The sequence below is a fragment of the Eleutherodactylus coqui genome, chromosome 5 (genome assembly GCF_035609145.1).
Source record: "Eleutherodactylus coqui strain aEleCoq1 chromosome 5, aEleCoq1.hap1, whole genome shotgun sequence".
NCBI lineage: Eukaryota > Metazoa > Chordata > Amphibia > Anura > Eleutherodactylidae > Eleutherodactylus > Eleutherodactylus coqui.
In genome coordinates, this window is record NC_089841.1 from 98,447,771 (window position 1) to 98,465,220 (window position 17,450).

At 48.2% G+C, this 17,450-nt stretch overlaps 1 protein-coding gene across 1 annotated transcript in view; it reads right to left on the minus strand.

Annotated features, from left to right (window-relative positions):
* Positions 1–17,450, minus strand: part of ACOT12 (acyl-CoA thioesterase 12) — a 65,848-nt gene that overhangs the window by 6,937 nt on the left and 41,461 nt on the right. Inside the window, exon 12 of the mRNA XM_066602952.1 lies at positions 11,657–11,790. Coding sequence (XP_066459049.1) covers positions 11,657–11,790 — 134 coding nt within the window. The remainder of the gene's footprint in view (positions 1–11,656; positions 11,791–17,450) is intronic.

A 17,450-nucleotide genomic window follows, 5' to 3' on the forward strand; every position in this document is an offset into this window, starting at 1 on the left:
CAGTCGTCTCCACGACAGCACCAATTGAGACGTACCAACTAAAGTTTATTAGGGTGGGATTGCTGCCGAGAGGACTTTGCGGCCGAAGGCCATGTCCTCGTCCTGCTGCACTTTTACCCTATAATGTTTAATGAACGTGTGGGGTTTTTTCCAGACTGCGGCCTTGCATATCTGCTCGACCGAAGCTGAGCTATGTTTGGCCCATGAGGATGCTACTGCCCTTGTAGAATGGGCTTTAAGAGCTAAGGGGATTTCCTTCCCGAGAGCCTTATAGGACTCTATGATGCCCAGGCAGATCCACCTGGCTATGGAGTTTTTTGCCGCTTTGTTCCCTTTATTTGGGCCACTGAACTGGATGAACAGGTTGTTGTCCCGTCTCCAGTGGCTTGTCGCATCTATGTAGCCTAGGACTGCTCTCCTGATGTCCAGGCAGCTTAGGATTTTTTCTTTCTCGTTTTTAGGTTTGCTAAAAATGAGGGAATTATTACGTCCTGGGACCTATGAAAATGTGATACCACCTTTGGCATGAAGGCAGGGTCCGTTTTAAATACTAATTTGGAGTCCGAGATTTTTAGAAATGGGTGGCGAATGGACAAAGCCTGAAGCTCGCTAACCCTCCTCGCAGACGTGATGGCTACTAGAAAAACGGTCTTGATCGTAAGCATTATCGGTAGTGCTTCGATCGGCTCGAATGGTTCCGCTGACATGGCCCTTAGAACCCAATTAAGGTTCCAGTCTGGAACAAGCTTTATGGGTCTAGGTCGTAATCTAGCTGCTGCTGTCAGGAACCTGTTGACCCATCTATTGTCCACGAACTTTGTGTCGCATATGGCTCTAAGGGCTGCGACCTGGACCTTCAGGGTACTTGGAGAGAGGCCCATCTGTAGGCCCTCCTGCAAGAATTCTAAGATCAAAGGGATGCTTGGGATAGAATCCCTGGAATCCCTTCCCTGTCTCCATGAGGAGAACGTTCTCCAAACCTTCTGGTAGATAAGGTGGGTCGTCTTTTTCTGCTGGACATTAACGTTTCGACCATTCTTTGTGAGAATCCCTTCTCCCTTAGTGAGGATTCCTCAAGAGCCATGCTGTTAAGTGGAGTCTGTTTAAGCCCGGGTGGTTCAGTGGCCCCTGTGATAGCAGATCTGTCCAGGTCGGAAAGGTGACTGGGTCCTGGACACTCAATGTTGTCAGAAGACCGAACCAACTTCTCTTGGGCCAGAAGGGAGTCACCAGGATTAGCGTGCATACCTGGGTTCTGAAATGTTGTAAGACCCTGGGGATCAGGGGTATCGGAGGAAATGCGTACGCTAGCCCCTTCCCCCAGTCCTGGCCTAGGGTGTCTATTGCCGTAGGACGATCTCCTGGCCGGAGGGAGAAGAAATTGCCTACTTTGGCGTTCTCCCTGGTTGCAAATAGGTCCAATTGTGGGGACCCCCACCGGTTGGTCAGGATTCTGAATGCCTCCAGGGATAGAGACCATTCTCCTGGGTCTATCTGCCTCCTGCTGAGGAAGTCTGCTTTTTGGTTTAGTGTCCCTTTTAAGTGTGTTGCCGTGATCGAAAGGATCCGGCCCTCTGCCCAGTGGAAGATTTTCTGCGAAATGTTTTGCAGGGCAGGCGACCTTGTGCCTCCCTGCTTCCGAATATGGGCAACCGTGGTGGTATTGTCCGACAGTATCTTTATATGCTGGTTCCGTAGCGAGTTTCCTAACTGCTGTAGGACCCGCCATACGGCCTGTAGTTCTCTGTAATTGGAGGATTGTTCTTTTATCCTTTGGGACCACGGGCCCTGAAAGAACTGGTTCCCCACATGCACTCCCCATCCTCAGGCGCTTGCGGCCATTGTGATGTGCGTGGCTGGGTTTTGTAGCCAATGAACCCCTTCCTGCAGATTCACAGGGGATGTCCACCAACGCAGGGATGTTTTCACTGTGTTTGGGATATACATTTTTGTCCCTAGCGAGGACTGCTTTTTGTCCCACGTGGATTGGACTGAGGCCTGCAGAGCTCTGGTGTGAGCCTGGGCCCATGCTACTCCGGGAATGCATGACGTTAGGCTTCCCAGGAGAGACATGGCTTCCCGAATTGTGCATGATCGTTTCTGTAGGAAGGATCTGACCAGCCTTTGGATTTTTTGTATTTTTTCCTCAGGCAGGCAGGAGCATTGTAATTCTGAGTTGAGCGTTATGCCTAAAAACGTCTTCTTCCTGTCGGGGTCTAAGCTGGATTTTTCCCAGTTTATGATCCATCCTAGAGACTGGAGGAGTTCTAGCACTATCTCTAGGTGCTTTGTTAGTAGTTTCCTGGACTCTGCTATTATTAAAATATCGTCCAGGTAGGGTATTATTAGGATCGACTTTTTTCTCAGGTAGGCAGCTACCTCTGCCATAATTTTGGTAAAAATTCTGGGTGCTGAGGAGATCCCGAAAGGCAGGCATCTGAATTGGTGGTGCTCTATTCCTTTGCCCATATCCACTGCGAACCTTAGGTATCTTTGGGACCCCTCGTGGATCGGTACGTGGAAATAAGCGTCCTTCAGATCGATGGACGCCATGTAGGCCCCTTTGGGAAGCAACTTGATCGTTGAAGAGATGGACTCCATTTTGAATTTTCTGTACTTGACACAGGTGTTCAAAGACTTCAGATTCACTATCATCCGCTGTTTCCCGCAGGGTTTTCTTACTAGGACGAGCCTGGAATAATGGCCCTGAGTTTCCTCGTTTTGCGGTACGGGGGATATTGCGTTTAGATGTTGCAGGTCCCGAACGCTCTGCCTTAGTAAGTGTAACTGTTGCCCTGAGCCTCCTGTGATAATGAATTTCCTTCTGGGGAGGGACACCAGTTCTATCCGGTATCCCTGCTGTAGGATCTTTGGGATCCATGGGCCTTCGCAAATTGCGGCCCATTGGTCCACAAAGTTCCCCAGCCTTGCCCCTACGGAGCTGGCGTCAGGGTCTCTGCTTGGGCTCCCCCTGGTGGGGATTAAAGAGGATATTTCTCCCTCTGCCCCCCTTGGGGTAACTCCAGCGGCCTGTCTTGCCCTTGCCTCAGTAGGCCTCGGGCTGTTGCCCTGGGGTTCGGAAGAAGGTCTTCCCTCTCTGCGCCTTTTCTTCCGGGAATCCCTTCTTTTTGTCGGCCGCCTTCTCCAGGATTTTGTCTAGGTCTGGTCCGAACAAAAACTGACCGTAGAACGGGAGGGCACATAGTTTATTTTTTGAGGCTGAGTCGCCTGACCATGATTTCAGCTTAACAGTTTCGGCCGCAGCATCCGCTAGGAAATTTGTTGCCATGCGCAGGATAGGTAGGGAATAGAGATGAGCGAACGTACTCGTCCGAGCTTGATACTCGTTCGAGTATTAGCGTGTTCGAGATACTCGTGACGAGTACTACGCGATGTTCGAGTTACTTTCACTTTCATCTCTGAGACGTTAGCGCGCTTTTCTGGCCAATACAAAGACAGGGAAGGCATTACAACTTCCCCCTGCGACGTTCAAGCCCTATACCACCCCCCTGCAGTGAGTGGCTGGCGAGATCAGGTGTCACCCGCGTATATAAATCGGCCCCTCCTGCGGCTCCCCACAGATTTATTCTGACATAGAGGGAAAGTGCAGTTGGTGCCGGAGCTGCTATAGGGAGAGTGTTAGGAGTATTTTAGGCTTCAAGAACCCCAACGGTCCTTCTTAGGGCCACATCTAACCGTGTGCAGTAGTGTGGAGGCTGCTTTTTGCAGTGTTGCACTTTTTTTTTTTTGTATATCGGCCGTGCAGAGCATTGCGCCCTGCAGTAATTATACATACTCCAGGGCCAGTAGTGGTGGTGAGGCAGGGACAGAAGACATTTATTGAATATAGGCAGTGGGCCTTTCCAAAAACATTTGGGGAAAAAAATCTATTTGGGCTGCCTGTGACTGTCCTCAGTGTACTGGGTCTGTGCTGGGTGTAGTTGTCCTCCTAATTCATACGCAGCCAGCTAAGTGTTACAGCAGGCTTGCGCAAAATTAATTCCTGGCTCTGCTGTGCGTTCGTTAAGCGAAGTCAGCCTCCAACCACAGGCCAATAAGCGGCACTTTTAATTACAGCGTTCTGTTTCTGCACTACTGGTAATACACCATGCTGAGGGGTAGGGGTAGGCCTAGAGGACGTGGATGAGGACGTGGAGGCCCAAGTCAGGGTGTGGGCACAGGCCAAGCCAGTGCAGGGGCCAGGGGTAGAGGCAGGGCCAGACCAAATCCACCAACTGTTTCCCAAAGCGCCTCCTCGCGCCATGTCACCCTGCAGAGGTCAAGGTGCTCTACGGTGTGGCAGTTTTTCACAGAGACGCCTGACGACCGACGAACAGTGGTGTGCAACCTTTGTCGCGCCAAGATCAGCTGGGGAGCCACCACCAGCATGCGCAGGCATATGATGGCCAAGCACCCCACAAGGTGGGACGAAGGCCGTTCACCGCCTCCGGTTTGCACCACTGCCTCTCCCCCTGTGCCCCAACCTGCCACTGAGATCCAACCCCCCTCTGAGGACACAGGCACTACCGTCTCCTGGCCTGCACCCACACCCTCACCTCCGCTCCGCTGTCCTCAGCCCCATCCAGCAATGTCTCTCAGCGCAGCATCCAGACGTCGCTAGCGCCACTGTTTGAGCGCAAGCACGCCGCCACGCACCCGCACGCTCAAGCGTTAAATGTGCACATTGCCAAATTGATCAGCCTGGAGATGCTGCCGTATAGGCTTGTGGAAACGGAGGCTTTCAAAAGCATGATGGCGGCGGCGGCCCCGCGCTACTCGGTTCCCAGTTGCCACTACTTTTCCCGATGTGCCGTCCCAGCCCTGCACGACCACGTCTCCCGCAACATTGTACGCGCCCTCACCAACGCGGTTACTGCCAAGGTCCACTTAACAACGGACACGTGGACAAGCACAGGCGGGCAGGGCCACTATATCTCCCTGACGGCACATTGGGTGAATTTAGTGGAGGCTGGGACAGTCAGAGCCTGGGACCGCTCACGTCCTACCCACCCCCAGAATTGCGGGCCCCAGCTCGGTGCTGGTATCTGCGGCAGTGTATGCTTCCTCCACTAAACCACCCCCCTCCTCCTCCTCCTCCTCCTCCTCCAACGCAACCTCTGTCTCGCAATCAAGATGTGTCAGCAGCAGCAGCACGTCGCCAGCAGTCGGTGTCGCGCGGCGTGGCAGCACAGCAGTGGGCAAGCGTCAGCAAGCTGTGCTGAAACTACTCAGCTTAGGAGAGAAGAGGCACACGGCTCACGAATTGCTGCAGGGTCTGACAGAGCAGACAGACCGCTGGCTTGCGCCACTGAGCCTCCAACCGGGCATGGTCGTGTGTGACAACGGCCGTAACCTGGTGGAGGCTCTGCAGCTCGGCAGCCTCACGCACGTGCCATGCCTGGCCCATGTGTTTAATTTGGTGGTTCAGCGCTTTCTGAAAAGCTACCCACACTTGTCATACCTGCTCGGAAAGGTGCGCCGGGTCAGCGCACATTTCCGCAACTCCAAGACGGACGCTACCACCCTGCGGATCCTGCAACATCGGTTTAATCTGCCAGTGCACCGACTGCTGTGCGACGTGCCCACATGGTGGAACTCTACGCTCCACATGTTGGCCAGGCTCTATGAGCAGCGTAGAGCTATAGTGGAATACCAACTCCAACTTGCGCGGCGCAGTGGGAGTCAGCCTCCTCAATTCTTTACAGAAGAGTGGGCCTGGTTGGCAGACATCTGCCAGGTCCTTGGAAACTTTGAGGAGTCTACCCAGATGGTGAGCGGGGATGCTGCAATCATTAGCGTCACCATTCCTCTGCTATGCCTCTTGAGAAGTTCCCTGCAAAGCATAAAGGCAGACGCTTTGCACTCGGAAATGGAGGCGTGGGAAGACAGTATGTCGCTGGATAGTCAGAGCACCCTCATGTCTATATCGCAGCACGTTGAGGAGGAGGAGGGGGAGGAGACAGCTTGGGCCACTGCTGAGGGTACACATGCTGCTTGCCTGTCATCCTTTCAGCGTGTATGGCCGGAGGAGGAGGAGGAGGATCCTGAAAGTGATCTTCCTAGTGAGGACAGCCATGTGTTGCGTACAGGTACCCTGGCACACATGGCTGACTTCATGTTAGGATGCCTTTCTCGTGACCCTCGCGTTACACGCATTCTGGCCACTACGGATTAATGGGTGTACACACTGCTCGACCCACGGTTTGAGAACCTTTCCACTCTCATACCCGAAAAGGAAAGGGGTTCGAGAGTGATGCTATACCACAGGACCCTGGCGGACAAGCTGATGGTAAAATTCCCCTCCGACAGCGCTAGTGGCAGAAGGCGCAGTTCCAAGGGCCAGGTAGCAGGGGAGGCGCGGAGATCAGGCAGCATGTACAGCACAGGCAGGGGAACACTCTAAGGCCTTTGACAGCTTTCTGGCTCCCCAGCAAGACTGTGTCACCGCTCCCCAGTCAAGGCTGAGTTGGCGGGAGCACTGTAAAAGGATGGTGAGGGAATACGTAGCCGGTCGCACGACCGTCCTCTGACGCCTCTGTCCCCTACAACTACTGGGTGTCGAAGCTGAACACATGGCCTGAACTCGCTCTGTATGCCCTGGAGGTGCTTGCTTGTCCTGCTATTTTAACTGGGCTGCCTCCAGGCCTAGTTACCAATTAAGCCACATTAACCAAAGCGATTAATGGGTTTCACCTGTCCTCTTGGTTGGGCATGGGCAATTTTTCTGAGGTACATTAGTACTGTTGGTACACCAATTTTTGGGGGCCCTCGCCTACAGTGTAATCCAATTAATTATTAGCCCACCTGCATTACAGCTGACGTTACATCAGCTGTGTTGGGCACTGCAATGGGATATATTTATGTACCGCCGGTGGGTTCCAGGGAGCCACCCATGCTGTCGGTCCACACGGAGTTGTAACTGCATGTGTCCACTTCTAAAGAACCCCAGTCTGACTGGGGCATGCAGTGTGGGCCGAAGCCCACCTGCATTTAATCGGACGTTACCTCAGCTGTGATGGGCACTGCAATGGGATATATTAATGTACAGCCGGTGGGTTCCAGGGAGCCACCCATGCTGTGGGTGCACACGGAATTCCCATTGCGGAGTTGTACCTGCCTGTGACTATTTATAAAAAACTGCGGTCTGACTGGGGCATGCAGACACCTTGACAGAATGAATAGTGTGTGGCACATAGGTTCCCCATTGCTATGCCCACGTGTGCAGCTCCTGATGTCAGTGGCACAGGATTATATTTCTCATTGCTTCTGTACAGCATTGTGGGCTATCGCCCCGCCCCTTTTAAAGAGGGTCGCTGCCTAGCCGTGCCAACCCTCTGCAGTGTGTGCCTGCGGTTCCTCCTCATGGCAGACGCACTTATAAATAGACGAGTGTGGCGTGGCATGAGGGCAGCTGAAGGCTGCGCAGGGACAATTTGGTGTGCGCTGTGGACACTGGGTCGTGCGGGGGGGGGGGGGGGGGTTGGGCAGCATGTAACCCAGGAGAAGTGGCAGCGGAGTGTCATGCAGGCAGTGATTGTGCTTTGTTGGAGGTAGTGTGGTGCTTAGCTAAGGTATGCATTGCTAATGAGGGCTTTTCAGAAGTAAAAGTTGTTGGGGGGGGGCACTCTTGCCGCTATTGTGGCTTAATAGTGGGACCTGGGAACTTGAGAAGCAGCCCAACATATAGCCCCTCGCCTGCCCTATCCGTTGCTGTGTCCTTCCCATCACTTTCTTGAATTGCCCCGATTTTCACAAATGGAAACCTTAGCGAGCATCGGCGATATACAAAAATGCTCGAGTCGCCCATTGACTTCAATGGGGTTCGTTACTCGAAACGAACCCTCGAGCATCGCGATAATTTTGTCCCGAGTAATGAGCACCCGAGCATTTTGGTGCTCGCTCATCTCTAGTAGGGAATTTAGGATCTGTTCCCTTGGCGTTTTATTGGTTAAGTGTAGCTCCAGCTGTTCGAGCCATACCCCCAGAGTGCGCGCCATGCAGGTGGCTGCGATCCCTGGCCTAAGTATGCTTGCTGCTGCCTCCGATGATTTTTTTAGAAGGCCTTCGGCTTTGCGTTTCATGGGATCTTTTAATTGTGCGGCGTCCCCAAAGGGCAGGCTCGTCCTCCTAGCTACTTTGGCCACTGGGACGTCTACCTTGGGTATCTCTTCCCAGCTTGCGCAAACTTCCTCCTCGAATGGGTACCTTCTTTTTACCCCTCTAGCGGAGAAGGAACCTGCGTCTGGTTTCTTCCACTCCTTTTAGATAATTTTAATGATGTTTTTGTGGACAGGGAAGGTATGTTTACGCCTCTCCCCTAGTCCCCCGAATATCTCGTCTTGCAGGGTGCGTGGTTCTCTGGGCTCTTCCATTTTTAATGTAGCCCTGACTGACTTAATCAATTCTGTTAAGTCGTCCTGATGGAAAAGGTATCTTTTGTAGTCCTCATCGTCTGAGGACTCCTTGGCCGCCTGTTCCTCTTGCTCCGACCCGATAGAACTCTCGGAGTCGGAAGGCTTGTCAGGAACATACGCCTTTTTCTGGCGTTTCGCTGGCACCGCCAGCTGTGACGTTAGGGCTGATCGAACCTCCTCCTTCACCAGCTTCCTAACGTCATCCAGGAATCCCCCTGATTCCTCTTTGACTAGCCTAGCTACGCATGCCTTGCATAGAGGCCTCTGGTACGTAGCTGGCAGTCTCGTCCCGCACTCCACGCATTTTTTGGGTTTTGTTCTGGGGGGGGGGGGGGGAGATGTCTTTTTTATCCCCCTGACGAACAAAAAAGGGGAAAGTATTTTTTGCGGGTAAATATGCAATTTTTCCATATACAATACATTGGATTTTGCATTTTGTATTTTTTGCCGCACTGGCTACTTACGGCCGCTGAGGTTTCAGCTATCTCTGGGGCTGGAGCACTCATTACTGTACCGGTGCTACAGACACCCTGCAACCTGTAGTGCTGGTCCACCTTCTGGCTTCTCTCAGGTTCCTTATTTTTAATTTTTGCGCTCCTGCGCCAAGCCCCACCCCCTCCGTGCGGCTCCTGATGCGAGCGTGATGACGTCACCATGCTGGGCACGTGACGCGACGCCCCCCGCCGTCAAAGGGCTTCCTGGAGCGCCGCGCTGTGACTATACGAGGAGCAGGAGGGGGACTGAGGCTCCCGCTTTGTACCCCCCATGGGCCGCCGCGGGAGGAACCTGGCCCGGGGGTTACCACCCCATGTGGCGTCCCGGGAGTCGTCTGGCTGGGAAGGGAGGATAGGCTGACCCACTGCCCTCCGAACCGCCTGCAAGTAATCCTGGCTGGCTTCTCCACCAGCCCCTCAGAGATCCTGCCTCCTGGCAGGACAGGAAGACACTGAGGAAAGTGGGGAAGGGGGGGAGCTTTTAACCTCTCAGTGTGTTCCTGTCCTATCAGGAGGAGGCAATCTCAATTGGTGCTGTCGTGGAGACGACTGGGGGAAATGTTATAATTAGTGGAGTGATTATTGAAATTAGTCACGAGTATCTGAATAGATTTTTTTTAAATTGTGAAAAAGACTCCGATTCAGTCTTCCATTAAAATCAGTGGGAGTAAAAATTGTGTTTTTTAATTTGGCCTCCATTTGCCTCTTGAACAGTGGGGGTGGTGGCAGCTGCCCAGTGGTTACTACTACTGCAGCAGTAGTGGGGTCCCAGGCTAAAATCCCCATCAAGGTCAGATTCAAACCTAGAACTCCAGCACTGCAAGGCAGTAGTGCCAAGTCTACAGGCTTGTCCTTTCTGCTCCCAGTAGAAAGTCATTTTGGCGATTTTTGCTAAAAACTGGATCAGGATGGTCCGATCCAGCAAAAATCTGCCCGATTTTAATGTCTGGTTGATCATGGCAAACACTAGTTACAATTAATTCCCCCACATGTTCGTACGTGGATAAGCATAAGATTCTCCCATGGTTTGATATCTGGCACTGAAATTTTTGTATGGATGATCACAGGAAACGTTCGCCCTGTGCAAAGTGTGTGGAATGTCTGACACATTTTTGATGTATTTATTAAAGAATTCAAATATTCAAGTACATTCAAAGCTTATTAGCACTTTGAGTCGGGAAGGAATTTTCTCCCAAATGGGCTAATTGGCTTCTGTCACTTGGGGTTTTTGTCTTCCTCTGGATCAACTAGGGGGTTGAAATAGGCTGAACTAGATGGACATAGTATGTTAGGCTGAGTGAAGACTATGTATGTTACTTATTGTTTGAGTTACATTTCCTTAAGGCCCTTTTACATAGTAATCGAGCATGTTAGACTGAAGGGAGACCATTTCCATCTGGTTCTGCCTGTTTCCACCTCTCCTCCACAGAGGAAGGCAAAAAAAAAACATAAGCCAATTTAGCCCATTGTTGGGGGGGGGGGGGGTGAGACTCCTTCCTGACTCCATAGATGGCAGTCAGTATAATCCCTGGATCATTATATGGACTGATAATTGTTCAGATTCTCGCTAGATCACAGGAATCTGAACGGTTCAGTATAAAGGTTTGCAGCAACTCATGAACGATGTGCAATAAGCAAACAAACTTTCAGTTTCCGCATGCATAAAAACTTAACAACCAGCCTGTGTAAACAGTCAGTTCATCTATGAATGACTGCCTGTTTGCTGTGAATGGAGGCAGGAAGATGGAAGCCATCTCTGGCCCACTCTGCCATCATTCAATGAGCAATTGTTACTCCGGTATAAAAACACAGGAGCGCTCACTGGAACGCTATACAAACAAGAAAATTCAAAACAGTAATGGAGGGATTACGGCTGCCTCTCCACAGCCGTGATAAAATATCGCTAGCAATATTCTGCCGCGGGGAAGGAGTGGGGAGCACTGTAAGGTCTCAGTGATAGGCTCACAGCGGAGAATCGAGGCATACTGTGATTTTAATAACGTGAGCGGAAAATCGCTATGATTCTCCACTCGCGGAAGTCGGGCTGCACTTACCATAGCTCTCCTATGAAAAGCGTGTCATGCAAGTTCCACGGGCGATTTATCGTAGCTGATCTCGCTATGACATCTCGTCCATGGACAGGCAGCCTACCTGTTTAATAAAACATTTGCAAATATCGAGAATATGACCATCTATCCATTCACTATTGCTCAGAAATGGATGCTCTTAAAAGGGGACCTGTCAGGTTTTCTATGCTGTGCTCACTGAGGGCAGCACAGTGACAGGCATGCTGATTCCAGCGGCATGTCCCTTATAGGGTAATGTGCAGGGATTTTGGAGAACTTCGTTTTGTAGGTCTTAGTAAAGGCCCAATCATTGCTCAAAAGCAGTTTTTTGAGTGATAATCGTGTGTAACTGCACTTTGTCCAGTTCTCATCCCGTCGCTCGTTATCTTTCAGCATGCTAAAAGACAATGATGAGCCTTATCAGGGATTCACAGCGGGATACAGCTGATATTGTTTCAGCTGTATCCCGCTCCCTGATGACAGCAGGGGTATGAAGAACAGAGCGGTCAGCCCTGTTCTCCATACCCCGCACGAAGCGCTCAGCTGTATAACAGCTGGGCGCTCTGTGCAGAGAACGACGGAGTGATGAAAGTACAATATACAAGTCATAATTGCCAGTTCCTAGTCTTCTAAAGAGTTAGGTATGCTTTAAGACCACATAAAACGCTCAAATTTTTCTTACAAGTAGTGTACATCCCATCGCGGTCGTAGCCCAAGGTCTGATAGCAGCAAGTAAGCCTGACTGGCTTGAACCTTCACCTGCATTTCTATTTTTATTGTTAAAATGTTGTTTTCTTCATGCATAAATCCTCGGATCTGAAGAAAAGCAAAGCAGATAAAGATAAAGGATTCAAGCCATTTCATATTCTAAAACAAGGTGATGATAATTCTGGACACTACTAGAGAAGCTCCAGTAAAATGCAGCGTTCCTGCAAAAACACTCCGCAATGAATTTTTGCTTTTCACCAACTAGTGCCCTTAATTCTTTTTTGTGTGTGGTTCATTGCAATTATGACGAACTCATTCAGCCAATACAGTGCCACCACTCAACTTGTGGAAAGCATACATGTAATATTTTTTTGACTAGCGCAGAATACTGCTACACAGAGGTCCTTGGCAATACTACCTCACAGACTACTTTGTTGGTTATCAGACCATATGTACTGTAAGAGGTAGAATGAGGATATCATTTGCTGATTAAAGCTAGAGACTGGTTCTCTGCCATCGCAAATTGTAATTTTAAATCGTACTACAGAATTTTCACTATAGTGACTGCATGTTTATGAACACTTCAAGATTCTATCCTGTAAGAGGTACATACAGACCAGGGCTTCTACATATTTGGAGCGTTTCTACAAAGTTTTAGGAGTATTCTTTACCACTATAGGGGCTTAATTTGCGCTACAGTTTCTGCTTTGAATGGTGAGAATTATGGGCAAGTGTGGAAATTCAGAAGTCTAGAGTATTGATGAATGATGGGATTAGAATTCTACATTAGGTTTTCACAGACCTGTAACACAAGAATGGAAAAAAACTCAATCAAAAGAGGTGCGGTCCATAAATCATACAGTATTATCAAATTCTCAGTTAAGGGGCCAGACTAGAGGGCAGATACAAAGATTATTTCTTGCTCGGGAGGACCCGACATGTCTATGTACTAGACAATCTATTGATTTGAATGGCCACTGTATAAAGCATATGGACACCTTTTGGGGGGCACTCTCTCTCAAAGTACAAGTATTTTAGGCTAATTACAAGCCATTGTAATAAGATTTAATTAAATTTGCACCCAGTCTTTTGCGGCTTCTACACATCACTGAATATAGACAATGGACTCTAAGGGTGGCTGTACATGAAACAACTATCATCTAAATAACTCGCTCATTCGAGAGAAAGTGATCGTTTCATGGCCACCAGTGTGACAAGCGATATTTCCTTCATTAGTCACTTCATTTGAAGTTCTTCAACCCCTTATCAACAGCCACACTGCTATATATGTCTTATACCTCAGGCAGTTACGAGAATATATATATATTTTTATATATTATATTTTACATATGCTGTGTCTGCTGTCAGACTGGACTCCCAAGCCCGCTGCAAACATCTACCCACAACAACTGCGATCAAGATAACTCAAGATAGCTGTCAACCCTTTAAATGCTACTGTATTCTGACAGTAGCATCTAAGTGTACCAATTGATAGGGATGCAGGTGTCCCCAACAGCCCAATTGCAATAAGATGGCAGGCCTTCTGAAGATCTCCAGAGCTTCCATGATTGTTTGCCTATTAAGACATGCCTGTGGCACATTTTTAATAGGAAGCCTCTTAAAATGCAATGTAATGCAGTACCATAGTACTGCATTATCAAAATACTAACAACCGCCTGAGTGACTGAGTTACATGTGATGTCATTGTCATGTGATCAGTCACCGAGGCTGAGCTCCACCCCTGGTCACAATTGTGACATTACAGGATCCTAAAAGACACAGAGGCTGAAAGCAGCTGTGTGCTTACAGGACCTGCGATGTCACAGTCATGTTATCAGGGGCGGAGCTCAGAGCCCCGGTGACTGATCACATTGTGACATCCCAGGTCCTGCAAGAACACGGCTGCTGTCCAGCTCTGCTGGTTTAGGACCTCTGACCAACTCCAATCCCTGTCACTATATTATATTTGTAAGTGGTGCACTGCACCACCAGAAACGCTGGTACTAGTACTGTATAAGATCAAAATGTTCACAAGCAAAAAAAGATTTAAAAAAAAACAAAAAACTTGTAACTAGAAAGTAAAAAAAAAAATTGTTACTACATCTGTAAAGGTCATATTAAAATATTCTATTAATCCTGCATGGTGACAGCAGTCTGCAGAAAAAAAATATATAAATCCAGATGTACCCCATATGTACCAATAAAACTACAGGTTGCCCATGAAAAAAAAATCCCTTACACAGCTCCATTGATTGAAAAATATTTTTAAAAAAGTTACGAAGATAGTCATTTTTACTGCACTGTGAAAAAGTCTCCCACCCAAAAATTCTGTAATGGTTTCTTCCCAGAAAACTGAACGATGTGTCATTTTGGCAGTTCAGGCAGTTCACTTACAAATGGCTGCCTGCTTACTGTGAATGAAGGCGGACGAGCTGGAACGATCCCCGACCCGCACTGACTCCATTCAGCAATTCTCGCTCCTGTCCACAGCAATGGTTATCACTGGGACGAAGTGTCGGTCATCCATTACCCAACAGTTTGCCCCGTGTTAAAGTACCCAAATTTATGACCAGAACAACTTTATTGTTTTTATAAAAGTTAGCCAATAAGTAGGTTTAGGAGAGGAGAGAGCAGAGGGAAGCCAAACCATCAGTCCAGCCTCCCTGACAGATCTCTTATGGAGATTTAGACTGCAGATACTAAATACAGGGTTATACAGACCCGGCAGGTGAAACTGCAAATCTTAAAATTAAAACCTATTGGACAAGTGTGTCATACTTGCGTTTACATGAAAGAAAAAAAAAAATGTCCCCAAAAGGTGCCTAGAGCTTTTGATACATAATTTTCCCTGTGGTTGCACTGCAGAAAAAACTGAACACTTGCTGCCCTGATCCCCACAGATTATAACGATTGCTGGGAATCCTAGCATGGGGACTTTGAGAGCTGCTTTAGCCAAGATACTCTTAATATAAGTAGAGATTGTCCAAAGTTGAGATCCCTTTGATGAAACCAAAGGATGCTTCACTGTTATCAAGTCTGCCATTCTTCCCCAATACTATTGCATTACGGGTCCTATATTGAGCCAAATACACAGAAATTTATAGTACAAGGATTTATTACTCTAAGGAATCTGAAGGAGTTTCAGGATGAATGTATTTAAAGATGAATTGTATGGATACACTAGGGGGCACTGTGGAGGTTGGAAGAATAATACTGCAATATAAGACCGTTCTGAGTCATACGAATAATTTTTAAAAAATAAAAGGTTTTAAAAATTGTAATAAAAGTAGTTCACAACTTTCTCCATATTTGTCAGTGTACTCCATTTACTCATAATATTGTGCAGAGAGCAAGATGATGACATGGTTTAAAATAGAAAAAGAACAAAAAACACAACTGTTCACCACTAACATCTTAGGGGATATAACAGGGCAGAGCAGATTCCAATATCAAAATTTTAGCAGTCAGAATAAAATCCTGAATTTTTTTTAAATTTATATTCAATTTTAAAAAATAGCTTCTACAATGAAGCTCTAGGCTGGACCTGGAAGAGTCTATTGATTTTGTATACCTGGACTTCTCTAAAGCATTTGACACCGTGCCGCATAGTAGGCTGATATATAAAATCAGACAGCTCGGATTGGGTGAAAACGTGTGTATCTGGGTAAAGAACTGGCTATGAGATAGAAGGCAGAGGGTGGTAATAAATGGTTTATACTCTAATTGGGCCACCGTCGCTAGCAGGGTGCAACATGTATTAGGTCCCATTCTGTTCAATATATTTATCAACGACTTGATAGGACTACTGTAAAATATCAATATTTGCAGATGACACAAAATTATACAATATAATTAATGCAACGGACAGCAATGTACGGCTATAAACGGACCTAGATAAGCTGGGGGCTTGGGTAGAAAAATGGCAAATGAAGTTAAATGTTGATAAATGTAAGGTCATGTACATGGGCAGGAGAAACGGATGTCACCAATATACACTAAATGGGGTACTGCCAGGGAAAAGGGATATGGAAAGACCTGGGGGTACTAGTGGATTATAGACTAAACTGGAGTAACTAATGCCAGCCAGCTGCTGCAAAGGCAAATAAAGTCTTGGGGTGCATTAAAAGAGGTATAGGGGCGAGAACATTATCCTTCCATTATATAAGGCACTTGTCAGGCCCCACATGGAATACTGCACACAGATCTGGTCACCGGTGCTCAGGAAAGATGTTACAGTGCTGGAGGGGGTTCAAAGAAGGGCAACTAAACTAATACATGGAATGAAGGGACTGAAATACCCAGAGAGGCTATCAAATTGGGATTATTTACCCTGGAAAAAAGACAGCTAAGGAGCGATCAAATTACTATGTATAAATACATGAGGGGACAATACAAGGATCTCTCCCATGATCTGTTTATACCCAGGACTGCGACGGTAACAAGAGGGCATCAACTACGTCTAGAAGAAAGCAGGTTTCATCGCCAACATAGAAGAGGGTTCTTTACTGTAAGAGCAGTTAGATTGTGGAACTCTCTGCCTGAGGATGTGGTGATGGCAAAATCCATAGAGGAGTTTAAAAGGGGACTTGATGTCTTTCTAGAGCGGAAGGATATTACAGGATATAAATCTTAGGTTAATTGTTAATCCAGGTATACAGGCAGGTAGGAACTATTAGAGGTTGATCCAGGGATTAGCCTGATTGCCATTAGGGAGTCGGGAAGGAATTTTCCCCCCAAAAGGGCCAACTGGCTCCTGCCTCTTGGTTTTTTTTGCCTTCCTCTGGATCAACAACATAGGAGGATAAACAGGCTGAACTAGATGGACATTGTCTTCATTCGGCCTTACATACTATGTTACAAACACAAACCACTGTGGACTTAAAGAGAACAAATCTCACACTAAAGTCCAGCAGTATTGACTAGTGGAGCAGCAAATGTGACTGTGGATGTAAATATAAAGGGCAATGAGAAATACCCTCAGATACCACAGTAAACCAGATCAGTCCCTCTAGACCAGACCTGGGCAAAGCACGGCCCGCGGGCCACATCCGGCCCGCTGAATAGCTCGGACCGGCCCGCAAAGAGTGTCCTGGTGACTCACCAATGAGTCCGGTGTCAGCAACGGGAAGCAGCGAAACTATGCACTCCGAAGCCTTGTCCATTTTGTTCACTTCTGTGCTGTGCTAATAGTTATTCAGGCCTTACTTATTCAAGCACCTCTACCAATGACGTAGGCTTGAATAACTTTATTAAACAGCACATAAGTTAACAAAATGGACAAGGCTTCGGAGTTGGTTGAAGTTAAGGGCTCATGCACACTGCTGTAGTTTCGCCCGGCCCGTAACCCAGGCGAAAATACGGCGTGCTGCTGCGGAGAGGAGATGGGAGTGCTCCTTACCGCTCCCCTCTCCATTGGCAGACACGGGGGCCGTGCCGTAAAACGGGGTGAAACACCGGGTGTTCACCGCGCCGTATTACAGCGCCATTCATTTTCAATGGCGGCCGTTTTCTGGCCGCAAATCGGGCGGCTGGAATACGGCCCCATTAAGGCAATGTGCATGGAGCCTTCGTATGTTGGTCTGGCCCTCTAAAACCATTCCAATTTCTCATGTGGCCCCATGGGAAAATTAATTGCCCACCCCTGCTCTAGACAAAAGACTGGAGGTAAACAGTTTAAAGTTCAATAGCTGCCATGTACCACAATCCTCCCCCCAGTAATACAGGATTTAGTAAACCAAATTATGCTACATTACACCATACCATATTAT